At 40.6% G+C, this 24,409-nt stretch overlaps 1 protein-coding gene across 1 annotated transcript; it reads left to right on the top strand.

Moving 5' to 3' along the window:
- The first annotated feature begins 905 nt into the window (after positions 1 to 905).
- Positions 906 to 2,804, top strand: LOC148026750 (uncharacterized). The gene has a single exon (XM_087691247.1). The coding sequence runs from the start codon at positions 1,165 to 1,167 to the stop codon at positions 2,485 to 2,487; it is 1,323 nt and encodes a 440-aa protein (XP_087547373.1). The 5' UTR covers positions 906 to 1,164; the 3' UTR covers positions 2,488 to 2,804.
- Positions 2,805 to 24,409: the final 21,605 nt, after the last annotated feature.

Genomic DNA, 24,409 nt, shown 5'->3' with positions numbered 1-24,409 from the left:
ACTTCGGACCTGGCGTTTCTGCGTAAAGTAGTTCGCTTGGGTTCGACGCTAGTTACCATTAGGAAATGACCATTAAGTAAAACCCCTAATTCAGGTCGATCCTAAGTGGGAACGGTCAGAATACTTCCGCTACGTGGCAGACGTGGAAAGCCCTAGATCGCAAACCCTATAACATTCCATGGGAGTGCCGGGCAAAGCTTTCTAGACATCCTTTCCGATGGACTGCCAAGACGTGTCCTGAAGATACGAGTGGACACGTTACAAGAAATCACATGCTTTTGCGGCTCATGGTTTTCTTGATGTTACTATAGGCTTAATTAAGGTCTTCACATGCAATGATGAGAGTATTAGGTTGGAAAATCTTAACCTAATCATATTGTCCCAAGTTGCAGAAAGATAGTTCCATGTGTGCGAAGCCATTGAAAAGTGAATCTACTATCAAGAGGGCCATGCAAGCAAGCATTGCATACTCGTCATCCTTCCAAGAGAAAAATGTTGATGTCCCACCACTCCTCACTTAGTGAGAAGCCAGAAGCCTTCATATGGGTCCACCGTCCACTACTCTTCAAAGCCTTCAAGGACCTCTTCTGTGTATTGTTACTAAGCCTTTCTTTAATATGACGAGAACCGTCTTTGTCAAGTTGGAAAGCAACCATTCACTTGGACAGTCCGACTCTCCGAGAGGAAGAGATTCGAGAAGGAACACAATGTGCGGACACGTGGCGAGAATAAAGGGACAGCAATTATCACCGTTGAAAAGGGCGACAGTTCCACGTTGACTTGGACTCAGCATGCACCTTTCGAGCTCACGTCTCTTCTCTGAGTCTCTCCCTCCAACCTGGCGAGCAATATACAAAAAGCCACGGCCTGAACATCTGCTGTCACCGAGTTGCGGAGGTTTCATATCAGGTGGTGGTGGTGGTTTCTCATCACAAAATATTGATTCGCCGTATCGCGCTGCATAGGCTACAGATTATACAAATCTTTAGCTGCTGCCGACTCGCGAAAGCGAGCTGCACCTGTCCCTGCCGAGACCCGAGAGGCCGCCCCACGCGCTGTCACTTGCCTAGGCTAGTAGCTGTAGCACTCTTGCCGTTTCGTTTCCGAGACAACACACAAACGCCTACATCACGTATAGGATACACAGATCCACCAAACAGCACGATGGGCCTCCGGCAGTTGACTACTGCATTGACAGTGCAGGCCTTGGCTATGTGGACAGCGGCGGTACTACTGGGGACCGTGGAGGTGGAGGCGGCGGCCATTTGCGCAGCCAAAGACCGGGCGGCCTTGCTCGCTTTCAAGGCGGCCGTGACCAGCGATCCGTCGGGCTACCTGGACACGTGGAAGGCGCAGGCGTCCAAGGCCAACTGCTGCTCCGGGTGGAGGGGCGTCACGTGCGACGCAGCCACAGGCCGCGTGACTGGGCTGGAGCTCACCAATGGGCGCATGCGGGGCACCCTCTCCCCTTCCCTGGGCTCCCTGTCGGACCTCCGCACCCTGAGCCTGAGCGAGAACTGCTTCCACGGTCCGATCCCTTCCTCGTTGGGGAACCTGACCGGGCTCGTGAGCCTGGACCTGGACAACATGGTCATCGACGGCGGGGACGGCGGCCTCACGGGAGCCATCCCGGCGTCCTTTGGGAACCTGGCCGCTTTGCAGGAGCTGGACGTCTCCTACAACAAGCTGACGGGCCCTCTGCCTCCCTCGATAGGCGGGATGGCCAGCCTGCAGCACATCCGCATCTTCAACAACTCCATCGGGGGTCCCATCCCTGCCTCCTTCGGCCAGCTCTCCAACCTCGTCAATGCGGACCTCGCCTACAACCGCCTCTCGGGCCAGGTGCCCGACGCCTTCGCCTCCAATCTCAGCAGCCTCTTCTTCTTGTTCCTGGACCACAACCGCATCACGGGTCTGCCCAAGGACCTCTCCAACCTCAAGCGCCTCGGGATCGTGTATGTCAACAACAACCCCATCCGGAGCGCTGACCGCGTGTCGGGCCTCGCCACCCTGCCCATGCTCGGGGAGCTCCACCTCAGCAGCTGCAGCCTCTCGGGCCCTTTCCCTGAGTGGATCGCGCGCATCCCGGTGCTCCAGGACAACTCCGACGAGATCACGCCCCTCATCTCGCTCTCCGACAACGACCTCTCGGGGCCTATCCCACCGGAGCTGGGCAACGTTGCCAACCTGGAGAGCCTGAGCCTAGACCACAACCAATTCTCCGGCGCCATTCCTGCTTCTTTGGGCAACCTTACCTCGCTGCAGTTCCTGTTCTTGGACCACAACCAGCTCACGGGCGGCATCCCGGCAACCTTCGTGCAGCTCCAAGAGCTCCGATACTTCAACGTGTCGTACAATCATCTGTCGGGCGAGATCCCGCAGCAGGAGCCCTTCACCGCCTTCGACGCCTCCTCGTACCAGCCCAACGCGGGCCTATGCGGCTCTCCCCTGCCTCCCTGCGCCCGCCCTCGCCGTACGCTTCTGTAGGGCCCTATGAAATATTCCACCTTACTCCAGATTACGTACCTCCCGCGCGGGGTCCACATTTTCTCATGCACAGCTAGAGGCACCAACAATTTCTTGTTATTTTCTCATAAAATTAGGCGTGGTAACTAACCTACTCCATAACGCCCAAATAATAAGCGTGCACTTGCGTGCTCAACAGCATTGCTCTTTTGTTTTGAGAGAATTTTTTAAAAAAAATATCTGGAATAAACTTTTTTTCTCAAAAAGCAAGATATTCACACATTCCAAGATCAAATAGATTACTTAACGAGAATTAACAGAACGTTAATTCTTTTGGGACCTATATCACTACCCATTGTATAAAGAAATCCCCCCAAAGGCAATACTAACAAAGCAAACCTAAATAGTCTTAATCCTAAATGCCAATTAAATATTGTTGCATCGACAATTACAATCTAATGAACATTGATATTAATGACTTTAGCTTAATATGGGGTATGTTGTGCCTATGTTTTGCTCTTTGACAGTGAATAAACACTTCCCCCAAGCAAAATTCAAGTCAAGTACAAGTCTATGTGAACCAAACTTATAACTAGCTTGCAAAACAAAATCTGGTATGCGCTCCAAACTTATAATTAACCAACAAATCGTTTGTAACTTTAGAAAAATAATACAACATATCTCATACGTATGTCTTAACATGTACTATAGATGTGTATCTTTGAAATTATTAGGAAGTGATATCTACATTTTGTTTAAGAAACATGAAGTGTTGGTTTGTTAGGCCATGCTTCAAGCTCTAGTAGAGCTATTGATTCTTTTATGTAAATGCCACCTGATGTTTTGTGGCTATAATAGCTTGCTTTAGGTAGTCGTATTCTTAATTAGATTTATCAGACTAGGAGACAATGACATTTTAATCCCTTGCCACCTAAACCGTTTTAGAAACCTCCTACTACCTCTCAACCTCCACTTAACCTTGTAGTTAAGCAAAACCAGTTGTACAATGGAAAAAAAGCAAGATCCAAATTTGTATGTATCCTAATTTGAAACTTGATGGATTGAAAGTGGTCATAATATATTACATAATGATTAGATCAAGATGATTGAATTGCTACTAGTTTGCATGGTAAGCAATGGACTAATATAGTGCCTATGGATTAGCTAGGTTTCCTATTTATAATGACTCGAGAAATGGTTTCTGATTGAGGTTCCATAAAGATAAAAGTCCAAGTGATGTGCTTGATAAAGTCAAAACAATAAATGAAAAATGAATGATGGTGGAAGATTACTCACATCAATTAAAAAATTTGTTAAATCAGTTGGATCAAAATAATCAATTATCTTTGCTTATGTATACTTACTATTTCCTAAAGTGATTAAATAACAAGACTAGAGGTGCAATTGCAATTTTTAAAATAGGAGCATAGCAAACCTTCGATACTCTAATTGCAGCTATAATATGAGTAGAAAGAAGACTTGGCTTTGGCCATTGCTATAAACAAGGACATGCATGATCTAATTCTACAACAAGTGATGTGGAGAGTGATTTTGAAGATGATAAAGATTCAAATGATGAAGTGACAGTTTAGATTCAAACCCAGATCAAGATTCTAATTATTCTAATGATAAAGACATGCGGAAAAGAAAAAAGAAAAAGCAGCAAAAAAACAAGTAAAGTGGTAAAAAATCTCACCATAAATATTCTTTGTTAAAATCTTCTTCTAAGAAGAAATTTGGAATTAATTTAGATCAAAACATACTAGAAAATTTAAAAACATTGGGAGTGTCAATGATAGAGAAGCAATAGAAGGAATGTTAGATTTGTAATAAAATAGGACATCAAGCAAAGATTTGTTGCTATAATCCCATTGTAAGGAATCTATAGGCATCTATAAGAATACAACAACTAGCCATTGTGCATTAGGTTGTTATGTATCATTGAATGTAGAGGGGATTTCAAAGACCCAGAAATTTTCTAAATAGACCACCAGGGCATCAACCCCAATAGCAAATGGAGGGGCAGCAAGGAGCTTGTCTCTATGGCAGTGTCTTGACATTGTGCATCCCCTCCTAAAAAACCTTGGAATTTGGTTGTGAGTTAGAAGTTTCATATTGCCAAAGACTACATCATTAACAATATGTTTTGGTTTTTTGAGCATGGTAGATGTACACATATTTGATGCTTGTTTTATTTTCTATTTATTTGGTGAATAAGAACAAGAGTTGGGATCTCACAATGCTTTGCAATAGATTTCTAGAATGTGCATAAAGAGCTCAATACTCTTGATGGTGTAGCTAGCATTATTTGACTAAAGATAACATTGAGTGTGGCTCCATATGGTTTCGAGAATGTTGGTGGGATGCTTTTGGATGGAAGGAGTTGGGGTAATGACTTGACATACTTTGGAAGAAATGAAAAAATAGAACATTATCTTGGTGATGAGGGTAGCCAATGCTTCATTTACTTAATTATTTTACTCCACATGGTATGGAAGAGCATATGATGCTTTGTAAATCCAATTAGTGGGAGGGCCTTACCTAATTTTGGCAAGACCATGCTATTTTGGACATGCTTTTGAAGAGAGAAGGAAATGAGAAAAATCAAGCTCTTTGGACATGCTTTCTAGTAAAAAGGGAAAATCACATAGCTACTTCCTCTGGCTGGCATATTTGGCTGCTGGTTTTTTTTTCTTTGGGCACTAAAGAGTTTTCTCTAGATGATAATCCTGAAGAATCTCCTCAAGCCCGCCATACACCAATGAAATATGTTGAATTATCAAGGAGCATCAGAATTCCTTGAGTAATGAGAAGCCTACCTTCATGATCACCTTTCCTTGGCTTCACAATTATGCCTTGCTATACTAGTACTGTAGCATGTTGACAAGAGGGTGATCTATGTCATCATGAACAACATCTTTACCATCATAGCCAAATTTGACAATATTACAACCTGCCTTGATGGTGATGAATTGCAGCATTGTGTCACCATGCGATTTAGTTCTATAATTTCTTATGCATTGCCATCAACCTTTGTGGAAAGAATAGCGCCATGGTGTCATCAACTCTCTCACATGGCCTTGTGCCTAAGGACATGGTTATGCATGGATGAAAAGAATGCATGTGATGAAATCTCTATGCTCGTGTGACTCACATCCATAAAGTTATATCTGATTGCATGCTAACAAATGTCACTATTGAGTATTATTGTCCAATTGTAGCTTGCAACGGAGGATTTTGAGCATGAATTTGATTTGACGATGGCTTCTGAAGGACTACAATATAGGGCGACTATCATGATGACCTAGTGATAGAATTATAAAGGGATACATGCTCATAAAACCTTCTTTTCTTATGCCGAGTAATAAATGAAACTATTACGAGGAGCTTATTGAACAGCATTGGTTTTTTGAAGACAACCTTAAATCAAGGATAGGAGCTAGTGATTTTCAATGAGATATCAACAATTTGTAAAGATAGCCAACATGAATTTTGAGATGGTAGTAGATGGAGAAAGGCAACAACATTGAATTCTACTACATATTATTAAAACTATAGCTCACTAAAGAAATGAGAGGAGTGCTCATGCTTTGAAATACATCAACATCCAATGTTACAAGCAAACTCAAGGTCTTTGATGATGTTGGGATGGTTGTCATGACCAATACTTTTGAGGACACTAGATTAACTCCTTTGTTGTCATTATAGCTTTTTCAAGTCATAAAATTAATGTGTTTATCTCCATCATGACAATGAATTATGTATGAGCTCCTAAGGAAGCTATGTCAAACTTTCTACATGCATCTCTATTGGGACCCAATGACCACAACAAATCATGTATGAGCTCATAAGGAAGTTGTGTCAACCTTTCTATATGCATCTTTATCAGAACCCAATGACCATACTAGTTCAATGGAACTCATTAGTTGACTTTGGGATCTCAATTGAGCTGAAACTACTATTCTCCAATCTTGTAATTTCTCTTTCTATTTTCTTGCAAGTTGTGGCCTATCATGAACCCCTTCAACATTTCTAGTGAATATGGCATGAACAACCACATCAATAGTTGTAGGATAGGAAGTTTTGTGGGATCTATAGGTATATCTAAGACTACATATGATATGAGGTATCTTTTTGCATGCCTTCAATATGTGTATGCAACAATAATAACATCATTAGCAGCATGAATTGTACTAGTAGTAGCAATTGCATCAAGAACAAATCATGCAACATATGCAATTGTAGGCTAATGCATGATATGAAAATGTAGCAATGAAAGCTGTAGAAGTTGTGGTTAATGAAAGGAATTTTTTTGATGGTAGGAACATATCTAGTTATTTGAAATTGTATAAGGCATAGACAGATTTCTTTGGGGTCCCTACATATTTGTTGAGCTAGAATTTTGTTTGTCTTGTGACCCCTTCATTGAAAATGTGCACCAATGAGCTCTATGGGCTGGTTGCTAAGTGGAATGTATTCAAGAAAGCATTTAAAAAGAAGTGCTTCTTAGAGGACCTAGGGTTTAAGGAGTGGGTGTATAAGCCTAATAAAGGGCTAGTTACATGAGAGTTGATGCAGACATTCAAGAAAAAATTCAATCATCTGAATGCTACAAAGTAGGAAACTTTGCAATTTGAAAAAGTTGAATTATTGTTGTAGACTGTTGGTCCACCACTGCAAGTAGAATTAGGGGAACTACTAAAGGATAGAACAAAGCTAATGTGGCTTAAAATGGATTGCTAGGATGCTAAAGATGCAGTGTCTACATTGATTAAGAGATAGATGTGGAAAGCCACGTTTAAAAATGGGTCTTTTACTCCTATGCCATCTCTTACTTCTACTTCAAAAGCTACTCCTTTACAACTTGAGCCTCTACCGAGGCTACAACCTTTGGTTTTTGTACTTGTTTTAAGAAAGAATGATGTGATTGAGGATATATAGACTAAAATGGCTCACTTGGGAGATTTTGGATAAGCTAGCCCTTCTCAAGCTCCACCTAGAAAACCTTTTATGAGAAGATGTATACTGTGTAATAGTCTTGATCATTACTAGTGTCAAGACTATGGATCATTTAGGGATGTTGAATAGAAAAGGTTGGTTTTTTGGCAGGATGGAAATATATATGCATCCATGACACGTAAGCCTATTGCTAGAAACTTTGGGAAGGGTTGTATGAGACTAATTTTTTGAATATATATCTGCTCATACATCTCATGTAGCCACATGTGATGCTTCTAACTATGGTATTAAGATTGAGAAGAAACCAAAAAGTAAATCATAGTTATGCTTTTTTGCATTGCAGGCTACAAATAAGGGTGAAGTGCAGCAAGATGATTTGTATAGTGCAAGGAAGAGCATGAGATCGGAGTTTGGATAAGATTCTCCAAATGACACATATTCGATTTATGTTTATTTAGCAAAGACTTAGGGTGCAAAGGTGATTATTGAGGAGAAATGAAAGAGGGATGATGATGCTCCTAACAGTTTTAAGAAGACTAGAGGGGGTAAGTCCTCGAGGTGTACCTTACAAAACATGTAAGATACCACATGAGTGAAAAAATTGGTATTTTATTTAGTAAAATTTACTAGATTATATTTATAGGATGGAATTTTTAATTAAAATTTGAAAAAAAAATGTAAGTTTAGTGAAATGAAAGGGATCATTTTATTACCTTATAGCATGTAGATAAAGGGTATTTCTTGATATCCTTTCAATGCATATTATTAGGATGATTTCTTATCAGTGCATCCCCTGGGGAGTAAACTTAAAACATCACCTTCTAGACCACGGCTTGATCATAGTAAAGAGGATGTACCAAAGAAGGAGATTGCTAAACCAAAGGAACAATTAGGTTACATGCTTTCTTCAAATATTGAGTCAACCACTGATCTTAAAAAGTGCTAGAAGAGATGATCTTAAATAGCAAGGTTGAGTTCACTCTAGGAGAGGTTTTGGGGATTGCAAAGAGAGAATTTCATGGGGAAATTATAGATATCATCAAGAGGAAGAAACATGTGATTCAAGCTTAAGAGAAACCCAACACCTCGGGTAAGTTACTCATGAATATATGTGTGCATCACGTGGGTTCAAAATAAGGTATTTTTAAAATACCATTTTAATACATTTTTTACATAAAAAAGGGTGTAATATAAAGGGTTTACTTATAGATTGAATAGAAAAGGGTTATGTTTTATTCAAGGAAAATTCATAGATAAGGATATTTATAAATAGGCCTTGAACACACATGTAGATGATATGCATATAGTAACTTCCCTAAGCCCAACACATAGGGTATCATGATTGAGGAGCTAGCTATGGAGAGTGATGATGATGTTCTTGTTGAGGATGTGGAAAAATATATGAAGACTTTGAAGAATGTATAGCCAATGCACTATGTAAAGGATGATGCACCTATGATGATTTTTCACATTCGTCTCTCTAGAAGTCATTGGGCACAAGCAACCATTGAGACAATGGTTAAGATTGGAGAGATACAAACCATATGTTGCTTTCCTAGATCATGGATTAGAGATAAATGTCATAGTTCATAGTCTATATGAGAGTAGAAAATGACCAGTTGATGTTGAGCATGGATGGCCCATGAGAGTTGCCAACACTATAAGAGATATTTATGTAGCATATCCAAGTATGAGAGCGACTATAGGAGATATTCAGGATGATTACCATTTTTTTTGTGCAGGATTCATGCTCATACAATGTTATTTGAGGCAACCTTTTATCACTTAGACACAAATGGAAATGAAGGTTATTAATGATGGTCTTGCATATGCATGAGTTCAAAGTAAAGATAGGAGAAGAGTTGTGCAGTTTATGATAGTTTGTGTAATCCACCCAAGAAATAGGGATACCTTGCAAGATTCCCCTCTTCCTAGAAGAGAGCTGAATTTTCATTAGATACAATTTTACTATGGATCGATGATGGTATACCAAGAGAAAAGTTCTCACCTCTTAACAACAATACTTTTTCTTTAGGTTTTATTGGTCTTATAGTTGAAAGTGCTATTCGTTTCCATAAAGTTTTAGATTTTCTTAGAGCTACACCATGCTATATGTATGCAAAAAAAAGAGGGAGTTGAGAAAATCAAGTTTATTGTTGGATGATGAGTGCATTGATGGTGGGTTGTATAATGGGCTATCTTATGCAGATACTATTACAAAAAGATGTGATACAAAATGAGGTATAGAGTGGTCTCAGTTTTGTATAGGTCCATTTCTTGGACATGTATCATGAGATTGCTAGATTTATCTAGCAAAAAGGCTTGGGTTTTGAGCCTAGAAAAATAACAAATTAAGCTCAATTGAGATCTCCAAGTCAACTAATGAGTTCCATTAAATTGATATGGTCATGAGGTTCCAATAAAGGTGCATACATAAATGCTGATACAACTTCTTTATGAACTCATACATAACTCATTTTCATGATGGAGATAAACACATCAGCTTTATGACTTGACAAAGTTAGAGTGACAACAAAGGAGTTCATCTAATGTCCTTAAATTTATAGATCATGGAAATCGTCCCAACATCATCAAAGACCTCTAGTATGATTTTAACAAAATATTTTCTATATGCATGTTGATGCATTTAAGAGCATGGGCACTCCTTTAAATTCTTTTGTATGCTATAGTTGCAATCATATATAGCAGAATTCAATGCAATTGCCTTTCTCCATGTGCTTCCATCTCAACATTTGTGTTGGCTATCTTTGCAAATTGTCGATATCTCGTTAAAAATCACTAGTTCTTGTCCATGATTTAAGGCTATCTTAAGAAAATCAATGCTATTCCATAAGCTTCTCATGCTATCTTCACTTGCTATTTAGTTGTCAATAGAAGAAAAAAAGGTTTCATGAGTATGTAGCACTTCATAATTCTATAACTAAGTTATCATGATAGTATCCCTATACTACAATCCTTCATAAGCCATCATCAAATTAAATTCATGACTCAAAATCCCCATTGCACACTGTAGTTGAACAATAACACTCAATAGCAATGTTGCTGGTAAGCAACTAGCTACAACTTTGACTTTCACAATGACTATCAATCACATGAGCATAGAGGTTTCATCACATACATATCCACATAATTATAACTAGGCACACAACCATGTTGTCATGCGGCTACACCGAACACAGTGTGAAAAACTCTAGAATTCATTGTCGTTTGACTTTCTTATTGATCTAGAGAGACAATGCCATATTAGTCATTAGTGTCAGTATTCGTAGTGTGGATGGTTCAAAAATACTAGATTATTAGACAAGTTTAGTCTATTTTTAATATTTTGGATATTATTTCTTGTAAATATCCAAAAGATGTAGACAACCTCTAGAATAGGATGACATGTAAAAAGAGAAAGTGGCTTTCAACCATTTTTGAGGGATTTTATGCAAAAACAAGGATTGGTGAAATTGCGTGATGTGCAATCACAGTTTATAGGCAGCAAACAACACCCCGAACTAGAGGGGAGAAGAAGGAGTGATTTGGGAGAATTTTGACTAGGTGTTCTAGTATTTTATCCCCCTTTTGGAGCCAATAGAAGAATCGGATTGGTAGTCTAAGCAGTAGAGAGGAAGCTACTGTTTTATGCACATTTTTTGTTTATAAGAGATTTATCTTCTCAGGATATAGAAATAAATTGATAGGCTTCACCTCTATGAGTATTATTCTATATCTTCTATTTCTTTAAACCCCTTCTCTTTCATCAATTGCTCTCCCTGAATCTCCCTTCATCGTATTATCCCCTACCCTCATGGTAGACTTTCAACCCCAAATGCTCCAAGAGTGGTGAACCTGACGTGAAAGTCGATAGCATGTGTGTAAAGATGGGGGATTCTACTGGTTCAAGTGGTGGTGATGCTTTACAACATATGATTGCTTTGTTGCAGTAGGAACAATAGCAACAATTCTTATTACAATAGCAAATGCAAACTCAACAAGAACTAGAAAGAATTGATTCCTTAGCTGTGAATGCATTGCAGGTAGTTGGATAGGAATTCAAGCTGTTTAAGGATCAAAATGTTTTAGCCTTCATCCCGTTGTATGAAGAAAAGGTATCGTTTCATGGGGTACCATAGTATCCATGGAGTCGATATTTCTCCCATTTGGCCATGCATCCATTGCATGATCGAATTAATGAGTTATATAGAAGAGATGCTGATTGGGTAGCTTTTAAGAAAGCTTTGAAATAAGAGTTTTTCTTGGAAGATGTAGGATTGGAAACCAAAAAGACATTTACATATTGGATTGAAAAGCTCAATAAAGGGTTGGCTGCTACAGCTTTACTCCGTCAATTTGAAAGTCGGCATATGCAATTGGATGTCGATGTGAGCAGCAATCATTGGAGAGTCAGAAAATTGATTTGCTTCTGAAGACTATAGATTTTGTCTTGTAGGAGAAGTTGACTAATCATTTAGAATATGCCTCTTCTAAAATATGACTCAAATCAGATTGGGCTAATGTAACTGAGGCAGTGCATATGTTGGTAAAGAGAGAGCATATGAAATTAAGATGGGGGACTGAAATTGTAGCTAAGGCGCTTGTGGCTATGGCAGAACAAGTGAATACACCTGTTGGTCCGGCTCTTAAAGGTGATGTTGTAGATGAATTAATCAAAGGCGTATATGATTTGAGGCTGAATTTAAGAGAAATCTATGCAAAGGTTGAAAAGTTCAATGTTAAGGTAGAAGACAAGGGTCGGGCAATAGCCCAAAGTCCATATAAAGAAGGATACAAAAAGAGATGCATTTGATGTGACAATTTACAGTTTGAAAAGTGAGACTATATAGCCTATTGTGAAGCAAAAGAGAATATTATTCTTTTGAAAAGATTGTAAAATACATGCAACAAAAACTGGTATTCCAATAGAGTCAAAATTGGGAAATGGTGGCATGCATAAAGAGGTTGGAAGAGATGGCAATAAGCACAACATTTGTTGCCATAGATGGAGCCACATATGGGTTGAGAATTGAAAGGACCAAAGAACCTTGTAAAGGAGGCATGGTTGAAGTAAAATCTTACGTTTGGATGTAGGCATTAGATTGCATGGAAAAAGGTAAAACAAATTCTGAATTGGTTGATGCAAGTGAGAGTATACAAGGGAGAATAGGATGGAGTGTACCAGTGGATTCATTTTCAGCCTATGCTTATTTGGCTGAGATTCATAATTAAAAAGCTATTGTGGAAGAAAAGATAAGAAGAGATAAGCATAATATTGGTCCTTCCTCTTCAGGCCCATCTCAATGTATAACACAATGTAAAATGGAGCAGCAAAAAGAGGCTAAAAACCCTAGACCTGAGCATGTTATGGAGGATGTATCTGAAGAGAAGAAACAAGAAAGGAAGAAAAGGGGCAAGCATCTTGGTTACAAGTTACAATCGGATCTTGAGAGTGCCACAAACCTTAAAAAGGTCTTATAAGATTGCATACTTGGCAGTAGAGTGGAATTCACACTTGGAAAAGTTCTTGGAATTGCGAAGCATGAATTTCATGATACAATCATTGATATGTTCAAATGAAAAAGATAGTTTGATGGTGAAATTTTGCAAGCATTGATACAGGTTGACAAAGATATAGAGAAACAACTTCAGAGGGAATACGATGATGCATGTAGTGCTAACTTGGAGTAGACTGATGTTGAAAATGGTTTAAATGGGAGTGTAGAGAGCAAGTTTGTGGTTGAAATTGGTGTTATGGGTAGTAGTAAGCATATATAGAAGGCTATGTATAATGGGGATGTCCATCAACATGTACATGAAGAAAAAGATGCTCATTTTATTCCAAGTAGTCATTACTCACGAACGCATTAGGCTCTTGTTACAATAGAGAAAATTGTTAAAGTGGGAGAAAGAGAAACGCCTTGCATAGCTCTCTTGGATCATGGTTCCAAAATCAATGTTATGGCACACAACTTGTATGAGAATGGAGGTTAGTTGATTGATGTAGATCTGGGATGGCACATGCACGCAACAAACAATTCATCAGGGGATCTTTATGTGGCTTGTTCGAATGTACATGTAACTATTGGAGATGCTAGGGATGAATATCATTTTTTGGTGCAAGATTCATGTAGTTCTCCAATTATTTTTGGAGAGCCGTATATTTTGGAATCAAGGTTGAAAACAAAAGCCTTGTATGCTGATTCTTCATATTCTCAAGTTTGGAGTAAAGATAATACAAAGGCAGTACAATTTCTCATTGTTTGTGTAAATCATCCTTGCAGTTGGGATCAGCTCTGAGATAATCCCATGCCACCTAATGCATGAGAGTTTAAGGGTTTTTAGACAACACTACTGTAAGTAGAGGCTATGACAGTGCCTCTAGGAAGATAATTATGCCTCCAAGAAAGGGGGAATCTATGTTTATGTCTGGATTGGAGAAATGGATAGCATGTAGACTTGGGAATTTTAAGAATATTTCAGCCATGTGTAGGGCTGAAAAGAAATATGTAGGATCAGCTAAAAAAGAGCTGAAGACGTATGGTTGGATGGATACAAATCAAGGTATTTTAGGGTTACTTTCAAAATTGGTTGATGTTGATACAGTGGCTAAAATTTCTATAGCAATTAATGTTGAAAATAGGGCAAAAAAAAGAGGTTATTTATGTTAACACTTTAGAGATATATGAAGTCATTCAAGAGTTTGTTGAGCATGAATGTTATGGGCCATAATATGGGCTACAAAACAGGGCTGAAGCAAGGATGGATACAAAGTACAAAACAATTGCAAAGAAGGTTAAGCCTATGGCTTTGCCTTTACCACTTGAAGGTGATGGGTTAGCTGAAAAAGTGGCTCAACATCCTAGTTTATGGGATCCACATGGAGTAGGATATAAATTTATAGCTGAAACTTTACAAGAACTAAAAATTGGTTATACAAGTTTCCTTTTCCCTATAGAAAGATCTTGTTTCTCGCAAAGTTGGCAAGGCATACGAAAGCCTTTGTGTTTCAGCTAGATGAAATTTGGATATGTTGATCCGACCATAGTTGCACCTGTGGTAATCTTTAGAGTACCTTATGTGCCATGGAATGTAAAGCCTATTCTAATGCCTTGTGCATATTTGCCTAAGCTATTGGAGCTTTTGAAGGAGAAGATGAGAATGTTGATTTTGGAGCCTTCTTCAACTCCATATTCGAATCAGTGGTTTACTATTCCAAATAAGAATGGTGCTTTGAGGTTTATACAGGATTTACAACCAATTAATAAAGTCACCATAAGGAATGTTGGATCAGGCCCGATGATGGATGATTTTGTAGAAGCATTTGCAGGCAAGGAAATGTACTCTATGGGTGATTTATATTCAGGATATGATTGATTCCAGCTTGCATTTGAAGCTGGGATATCACTGTTGCAAATCAGAGTTGAAGGCTTGAGAGAGTGTGCACAAGAGGGAGAGAGAGAGCTCAAGTACAAGACAAGATCTTGTTTAGTTAGTTGTTCAAAGTACAACTAGTACACTCTCCTCTACATTGAGTGTGTACTTTAGGCTGTTTATATAGCCACTGCAGGAGTTAGGGTTAGGGTTTCCCCTGTCCTCCAGTCCTTTTACACCTAGCTGCCCTTTTCCTCTCTAATGTAGGGAGAGTTCCTATGCTTATCTTTCAATCCCTCCCCCTCAATGCCATGTGGCATTGGATACAAACATAATAGAATGCCTCCCCTTAATTCTCAATGAGATGCCTTTATGAATTAGGCTACAAGAAAAGGTTATAGGTAGAGAGTATTACAAGACTCAAAAGAGTCGGTCACATGTGGATTGGGAGGCAAAGTTGACCTCCAATTCCTTAGGTACTTCTGGAATACCATGACACTTACTAGCGATATGCCCGGTCTTTTTGCATTTATTGCACTTCATTTTGTCAGGATATTTCTTCCAGCAGTTGTTCATAATATGCCCCTTTTTGTGATAGAAGGAGCACTTAGTAGAAGTTTTATGAACTAACACTTGCTCACGGGAAGTAAATGCTGCAAACCCTTCAGTATGGTTTCTCTTCTCTTCATCCAGGCATGACTGGATGGTACTTGCTAAAGTTGGGTTCGGTATATTAATTAGGGTAGTCACAAGGGTTGGAAAAACCTTTTTCACAGATTTTAGCAGGATGAAAATGGCATCTTCATCATGGATAGGTGCCTGAACGGAGGCAAGCTGTGCCATAAGCCCCTTCATATGTGAAATGAACTTGCTTAGATCTTCTCCCTATTTGTATTCCAAGCTAAAAGACTCAGTCTTGGAGAAATATCTTGGAGTTCTTCCCTGTTTGTATTCCAAGCTAAAAGACTCAGTCTTGAGAAATATCTTGGAGTTCTTCCCTGTAGCACCGTAGAGCCTTTCAAGCTCATCCCATTTTTCTTTTGTAGTTAAGAGCTAGTCAATGTGATAAATTAAGGATTCATCTAAACGAAGCATGATGATGGCCTAAGCCTGTTCATCATCTTCTTCATCAAGGGGATTAGATGGGTCAATTACTTTGGTCCCTTTTATAAAGGGCCAATATCATCTTTCCATCATTTTGTATTTGATCAAAACCTGCCAAGGATGGAAATCTTTTCCATTAAATTTCCGAATTTGACGACAGACATCGGCATATATTGTGGCCATTGGGAAGGTCTTACCACTTGTTAGAACAAGGGCAGTGTCTAGTCCTTTACAACCTTGCCACTGAATGCGGAAGCAAATCAAACAATTTATATCAAATTTCTAATGAGAAAAAGGATGAAAGTCATACATATGTAATATTTCAAAATATGACTTGGGTGGTCCTTTCTTATGTGCAATCTTCTTCCAAGGTTTAATGGTCTTTTTATGTTTCAATGAAGTGAACCTAGATGGACTTTGGGCTCCTCCTTGTGGTATGGCTTAGTGGATGACCCTTGTGTTGGACAAGGACGGTCTATGATTTCAATTCTTTTTGTTGATGATTCCGAGGAGAGTATAATGACACTCATTCCTTTGATTTCATTGACCAGGGTACAAGATATGCAATACAAGTTTAGGGTATGATGGTCTATCTGTTTAAAACTGTACACATAGCCTTATAGCATGAAGTAAAGTACTCAATTATATTAATTTTCTAATGAAAAATATTTATATTTTGTAAGTACCAGTAGCAATAATGATTGATCACTGTGTCTTAGTGCTTACAAGCACTCATATGTAGCTCATATTGCTAGAGATGGTAGATGTCAGTTTTGATGAGCTTGATGGTGACCTTCCAAGTACAATAACCTCTGAGATAAGGTTCCCAAATTAGTAAGTGACTCAAGAAGAGTTGATTCAGTGATTAAAATCACTGTTAATGACCAAACATTGAAAATTTTGAAAGTTGAAGAAGCTTGAAGCTTCCTGGCTATGGCTACCAGGAAATTGACAGTTAGGAAATTTCCCCAAGCCCTCTTAGGAAGAGATGGCCCACTAGGGGGGCTATGAAAGCCCTATGGTGGCCAATGAAATTTCACCAACTGTTGCCCACGCCATGCCTGGAAGCGTCACGCTACCCAAAACTGCGTTGATTCTGAGTTTGATGCAATGTCATCCTTCTATGTGGCTAATGTGGTGGTTTATGGTGATGGGCTGTTGTGCCTTGAGTTGGGGAAGAGTTCCTTAGAAGGGGCCTTTAGTTGAAACCTCCTCCTCTGTTCTCCCCAAGTCCTCCATCAGAGGTGGGTCTGGTTTGGCTATGGAGGCAAGAGGTAAAAGATGAAGATGATGGAAAATCATGTACACTTAGTGAAGCTGAGGGCATAGGAAGCTGAAGGGATCAGAGAAGGCTCTAATACCATGTTGCAAATTAGAGTTGAAGGCTTGAGAGAGTGTGCATAAGAGGGAGAGATAGAGCTCAAGTACAAGACAAGATCTTGTTTTAGTTAGTTGCTCAAAGTACAACTAGTACACTCTCCTCTACATTGAGTGTGTGCTTTAGGATGTTTATATAGCCATTGGAGGAGTTAGGGTTAGGGTTTTCCTAGTCCTCTAGCCCTTTTACACCTAGCTACCCTTATCCTCTCTAATGTAGGGAGAGTTCCTATACCTATCTTTCAACAATCACTACCATGAAGACACCACTTGGATTGGTTAAGATGTGTATGCTTCCATAGGGAGCAACCAATTCAATGGCACATATGATGAATGCTAGGCATAAAGTTTTAAGGGAGTATATTCCTCAATTGACCTTTTCCTTTCTTGATAATGTGCGGATCAAAGAGTGTGATAACTATGAGAAGAATTAAGAGTTGAGTGGGCATGGATGTAGAAGATTTATGGATGATCATATTGCTAATTATGATAGGATTTTGAGCCATATTGAGGAAGTGCATTTGACTCTATTAGGAGAAAAGTCAGTTTTTGGAGTGGAGGAAGTATTAGTTATTGGGCACATGTGTGGACCATATGGGAGAAAGACCTCACCAGTAAAGATTAATGCCATAAGCAGGATGCGGGAGACATGTTCAAATGTATCCAATGTGAAAAGATTTTTGGGTGCGCGTGTCTTTTACTAGATATGGATTTCACATTTTACTCATGTGGCTAAAAGTTATATCAGCTCTTGAGAAAAGGGCAAATGTTTTGGTGGGGGTAAATAGCATACGAAGGCAGTTCAAAAGTTAAAGAGCTTATAGATTTCAACCCCAACACTAAAGAGAGAAAATTATGAGAATGGGAAATGGTGTGTGCAAGAAGAGAGAAGAGAAGAGAAGAAGAGAAAATTATGAGAAAATTATGGAGCTTGGAGGTGGAGGAGGCTTGAAGATGCTTGAGCTAGCATCTAGGATCGTGGAGCTACCGACATGTGTGAGAGAGGAGGAAACTCATATCGACACTAAGGTAAGCTCACTACACTCGTAGGATCAACGATGCGTTGGCTAGGTGAGAGATAGCCATTAGAGCTTGCTTGGAACGCTTGAAACAATAAGCGGTCTGTGGGTCTTGGTAGTTGAGCGAAAGCTCCCACATTTTGGTTCCGTTGTTGCCGGGACCAACAAATTCAAGCTTGAGCACTTGCGCGCCTTATATCGAGCATCGAAGTAAGGGATTCATCCCCGAAACGGAGTTTGAGATAGGTAGGAAGTTTGGGCGTTTTTGATCTTCAAAACAAGTAAGTATTTTGGGTTATTTTGTTTGTTTGATGATTGAGAAACATGGAGAAATCATTTCAGTATTTGTCTTTCGATTCTTGTTGCATTTAGAGTAGGATAGGATTAGGAAATCGCACCTGAAAAGAGTAGGGTTTACTGTTGCAAAACATGGCAAAAATCGTGCAAAAATGGCAAAAAGATTGCTTGTGATTTCTAAGATTGGCAAGTAAGTGATTGGGGGCATCAATACCATACCCGGGAAGAGGTATAAGAGCCAAGAGGCCAAGGGAGGACTAATTTGCAACCATTTCAGTGTGAAAGAGAGAGAGAGAGAGAGCTATCGCCCGATTCGATTCGATCGCACCAAGGACGAGCCCACCACTCTATCCAGGTATATGAATTCCTTCTCTTACCCCCTTAGGTAGGATCTGGAGGGTTGTGCCTGGTACGATTGAGTGAATCACAAGAAACGATCGAAATCAAACTCACGCTGTTGACGTGCGCCGCACTTGGCCCGTCCGAACGGTCACTTCTAGGCCAAGTCCCAGAATCGGCCCTCGACCCCTTGTCATTCGGCCCATTCGGCCAAAACCCTAATCGGCCCACTCAGCCCAAACCTACTCGGCCCGTCCGAGTCTACCATTCGGACCGTGGACAAATTCGGCCCTCGGCCCACTTGCCTCGGCCCAATTTCCTCGGCCCGTCCGAGCAACCCTTGCCCGAAACAACCACTTGGCCCAAACCTACTCAGCCCGTCTAAGTCTATCATTTGGACCGTGGACAAATTCGGCCCTCGGTCCACTTGCCTCAGCCCAATTGCCTTGGCCTGTCCGAGCAACCCTTGTCCAAATCAACCACTCGACCTGTCCGAGTCAATTCGTCTGAGTGACTTTACCCGAGTCCGCTCCTCGGCCTGTTCGAGTCCACCCTGTCCAAGTCTGTAATTCGGCCCTCCGCCTATGCGCCTCGGTCCGTCCGATTGACCCACTCGGACCCTGCAATTCGGACCAGTTGGTCCGAGTGTAGATTTTTGTCAAATCTTCAGAAATTTAACCTGACCCGGCTAGAACTCAGTAGCGCAACTTGTCGAAAGCCCTTAGGATGCTCAGAACTTGATTTTGCCACACGGAATAGGAAAAATCATAGGGCACTGCCGTTTAGCAGCTAGAAGTAGGCAGTTGCGAGGCCCAGAGACTTAAACGCAAACCGCTGAGTTGTAAAGCCTGATTGGATCGAAAACGAATGAGGCACATATTAGAGAAAGCCTAAACCCTGCCAAGACGGCCAGAAAATTGACCAACAGGCTTATTAGGCCGAAACAACGCGGGAGCGTGTAAGACACCTAGAAACTGGTTGCTGCACTCACCATGAGTTTCCGCACTTGAAGTACACTTAAGGAAACTAAAAGCCTGATTGAGCACAAGTGCACACGAAAAGACACACACATTGAGTGGCCATAAATTGAGGATTGTATTCAATAACTGAAGGAACTCACCCAGATAAACCCCTCAAGGAGCCCACCAGTAGGAGAGGACCCAAGACATAGACAAACCATCAACACGCAAAAGTAGGACCAAGCAAGGGATGCCGACGAAGTGGATTTGACAAGTCTACTGAATCTGATCGATAGCTTGGTGAAGCATGATAACTCAACAATGGCAGAAGAAAGTTCAGACCACTAATCTAATGAGGAATTCGACTTAGGAACCTTTCCAGATGCTATTCAGTAGAAGCTGGTCAACAGTTACGACTCCCGGTATGAGCACCACGGTAGGACAGCAGTTGCTATCATCGCAGATCTAGAAGAGGAGAGAAAGCTGGCCCGAAAAGCATTGCAAAGCATAGCTGAATACAATAGGGATCAGTAGGCTAGGAGCCAAAAGCAAAGCATGGAGTTGTGAGAGGTGCAGTGGGTGCTGAACTTGGCTGGCAGAAATCGAACGGACCATGAGAGAGAACTAGAAGAAGACTTAACGTTGAGTGAGCTTCTCATGAAGCAGCTGCTCGATAACACGACTGTAGAGCAAAGTGCCACGGCTCTAGCGACATCGCTGCTCGTAGGATTAGGAGCAAACTAGGGCTCAAAGAGCTAGTCTAAAATCCCTATTGTTTCCAAGCAACTCGATAAGTACCAACCCCATGATGATCCATACAGCTTTGTTGAGTAGTTCGAGCAAGTCTACGAAGCTAACGGCCTCAACGACCTAACTCAATGTTCTCAAGCGTTCGCGCTTTGCTTGGGCGACAACGGTAGGACGTGGTATACGAGCTTAGATGACGCAGAGCGAGCTAACTTTGATGGCCTCAAGGATCTCTTCATTAAGAGATTTGTCGAGCCTGGATACTCTAATAATCTACTAGTACGCTTGATGAACATCAAGCAGAAAGAGAAGAAGGACATTCGCGATTACGTGACCCATGTGCGGAGTCTCTTCAAGAGAATCCCTACTAGAGAGCGACCGACTGAAATAGCAGTATCAACTGTATTCACCAGCATGTGCAAAAAGATTAGAAATAGCCACAGTAGACGCACCTACCCTGCTTGTGGAATTGGCAAATGGTCATGAGGTTACTTGTACCAGGCAAAGTGCTAAGGTGGAATTCTTTCTGGGAGGAAAGAAGACTTCGGTCAAATTTAGAGTCATGAATTTAGGTATCCATGAGTATCTACTCAGAATGGATTGGCTTAAACCTAACGATGTCCACATTCACTGTGGAAAGGGTCAAGTTTCCTTTCGAAACTCCGAAAGGGAATTAGTCACAACTCAAGGTGAGGCAAGAGTGCCAAAAATCCAATTGGCCAAAGTATCTCGGATCATAAAACGAGTCAGAAAAGGATTACCTATTTACTTGATCAAACTCAACAAATTAGATCAAAAGCAAGAGTCTCATGAAGGACCTTCTTGGCTAAAGGAATACGCGGACGTATTCCCTAAAGAATTGACTGAACTTTCGCCTCAAAGGGAAGTGGATCATGAGATTAGGTTAGTACCTAGGGCTGCGCCAATTGCAAAGAGACCTTATAGAATGTCCATACCAGAAGCAATTGAGCTGAAGGAACAACTCAAGCAACTGTTAGATTACCCAGCCTAGCAATTCACCATGGGGAGCTCTAGTACTATTCCAAAAAAAGAAAGATGGGACACTTCGACTATGTATTGATTACCAAGGGTTGAATCAATTGATAGTCAAGAACAAGTATCCTATTTCTAGAATAGATGAGCTTCTTGATCGTCTTCAGGGTGCGAAGATCTTCTCCAAGATTGATCTCAGGTCAAGTTATTATCAGATAAGGATCAAGGAAGAAGATATCCCAAAGAGGCCTTCAATACAAGATATGGGCACTTCGAGTTCCTAGTTATGTCATTCGGGCTTACGAATGCACCTGCCACCTTCAATAGGTTAATGTAGGATATCTTTAGGCCATATCTTGATGATTTCGTGCTTGTTTTCTTCGATGACACTTTAGTCTATTCTAAACAGGAAGAAGATCACGAACCTCAACTTCGGATTGTCCTTGAGACAATGAGGTCACATAAGTTGTATGCAAAAATGAAGAAGTGTGCATTCTTCAAGCGTCAGATTGAATATTTGGGACTCATAGTATCATCAGAAGGAATATCAGTGGACCCTGCCAAGGTCAGAGATGTGCTTGAGTGGCCAACACCAGTATCCGTCAAAGAGATACGTAGCTTTCTTGGATTGACAGGATGGTTTAGGGTCTTCATCAAAAACTATGCTTTGATTGCAGCACCTCGACGGATTTACTGAAGAAGCAGACTTCCATTACATGGTCAACTCCCGAACAGAATAGCTTTGACAGATTGAAGCAAATTTTGGTATCAGCACCTATTCTAAAACTTCCAGACCTCAATAAGGAATTCGAGGTAGTAACTGATGCTAGCATTCTTGCCTTGGGGTGTGTACTTATGCAGGAAGGTCATCCAGTAGCATACTCTTCAAGGAAATTGAAGAGTCATGAAAGGAATTATGCTATGCATGATCTGGAATTGCTAGCTATCATCCATGCTCTAAAGCTCTGGAGACACTACCTGTTGGGTAACAAGTTTACTCTAGTAACCGACCATAAGAGTCTCAAATGGATCTTTACCCAGAACGAGCTCAACATGAGGCAACGTCAGTGGATTGAAGTGTTGGAGGAATATGACTTTGAAATCAAGTACTGACCAGGGAAAGAGAATGTAGTTGCCCATGCACTTAGTTGCAAGGCATTCCTAAATTCCCTAATCTTGCAGAATCCATCAACGGTCAGATCTCTAGCTATAAAAGAATCTATGCCAAACAACCCTATACTTGAGTTAGCTAGAGAGGAAGCATGCCATGATTTGGCCTACCAATCAATGCTAAAGGAGATCTCTATCAAGGATCAGAATCAAAAGTTGCAAGCTAAGTATTAGGATTTTTCCATTGATAATGGACTTGTCTACTACAGAACAAGGCTGTGTATACCAGCAAGCCAGTCACTTAAGCAGAAGATAATGTGGGAAGCTCATGATTCTCCTTTCGCAGGACATCCTGGCTATGCTAAAACTCTAAATGCAGTTAGGAAGAGCTACCATTGGGAGAGGCTCAAAGGTGACGTTCTCAAATATGTCACTGAGTGTTTGTCTCGCCAACGTATCAAAGCCGAACATGTCATGATGCCAGGGAAACTGCAACCGCTTGACATTCCCCAAACGAAATGGAAATTCATTAGTATGGATTTTGTTGTAGGCCTACCCCAAGTCCAGGGAGGATACAACTCCATCATGGTTGTGGTTGACATGCTTACTAAGGTTGTGCACCTTATTCCAGTAAAGACAAGCTATAAAGCCTCAAACATTGCAAGATTGTTTATCAAGGAGATATTCAAGCTACATGGTTTACCCAGAAGAATCATTAGTGACCGAGATTCTCTCTTCACATCACACTTCTGGAGAGCTATCTTTGAAGCTATTGGGACTCAGCTCTGTTTTAGCACTGCCTACCATCCCCAAATGGATGGCCAAACAGAGTGAGTAAATCAAGTCATCAAGGATATGCTTAGGGCATATTGTTGTCGAGAGCCGAAGAGGTGGATTCAATATTTTCCTTTGGTTGAATTTTCCTACAATGCTTCTTACCGGCAGAGCATTCAGATGACCCCTTTTCAAGCATTATATGGTCATGATTGCAGAAGTCCCCTAAACTTCTCAGATCCAACCTTAAGGGTTGAAGCTTCAAGATAGATGTTGGAAGACATCGATGATCAAATAAAGTCAATAAGACATGACATATAAGCGGCCAAGGATAGACAGAAGGCATACGCGGATTTGAAGCGTCAAAAAAGGGTCTTCGAAGAAGGAGACATGGTTTTCATTCGTGTACACCCTAAAAAGAGTTCTCTAGTCTTAGGAAACTGCAAGAAGCTAAGTCCAAGGTATTGTGGGCCATACAAGATCCTCAAATGCCTAGGACCTAATGCTTATAGATTGCAACTCCCTGAGAACCTAAAGGTTCACAATGTATTCCATATCAGCCTATTGAAAAAATATGTACCCAACCCTAACCATGTACTTGATGACCAACAAATTGTAATGCCTAGTCAAGGAGTCCTTGAACTAAGGCCTGATAGGGTCTTAGATGTTAGGGGGAGACAATTAAGATCCAGAACCTTGAGAGAATGCCTCATCCAGTGGAAAGATTATCCCGAAGAGGATGCCACTTGGGTAGATGAAGGCACTCTCAACCATCAAAACCCCCAGTTTATCTCGAGATGAGGACATCTCGATTCCTCTAAGGGGGAGAGAATGTAATATATATCAAATATTATTTTTCTCTCTCAGCAGCGGGTCATGCTGGAGGGGAGT

The sequence above is a fragment of the Lygodium microphyllum genome, chromosome 13 (assembly GCF_053477565.2).
Source record: "Lygodium microphyllum isolate KBCC chromosome 13, Lygodium_microphyllum_v1.1.10, whole genome shotgun sequence".
Lineage (NCBI taxonomy): Eukaryota > Viridiplantae > Streptophyta > Polypodiopsida > Schizaeales > Lygodiaceae > Lygodium > Lygodium microphyllum.
Note: the sequence above shows the minus strand (reverse complement) of the source record. Positions and strands in the feature narration are given on the sequence as shown.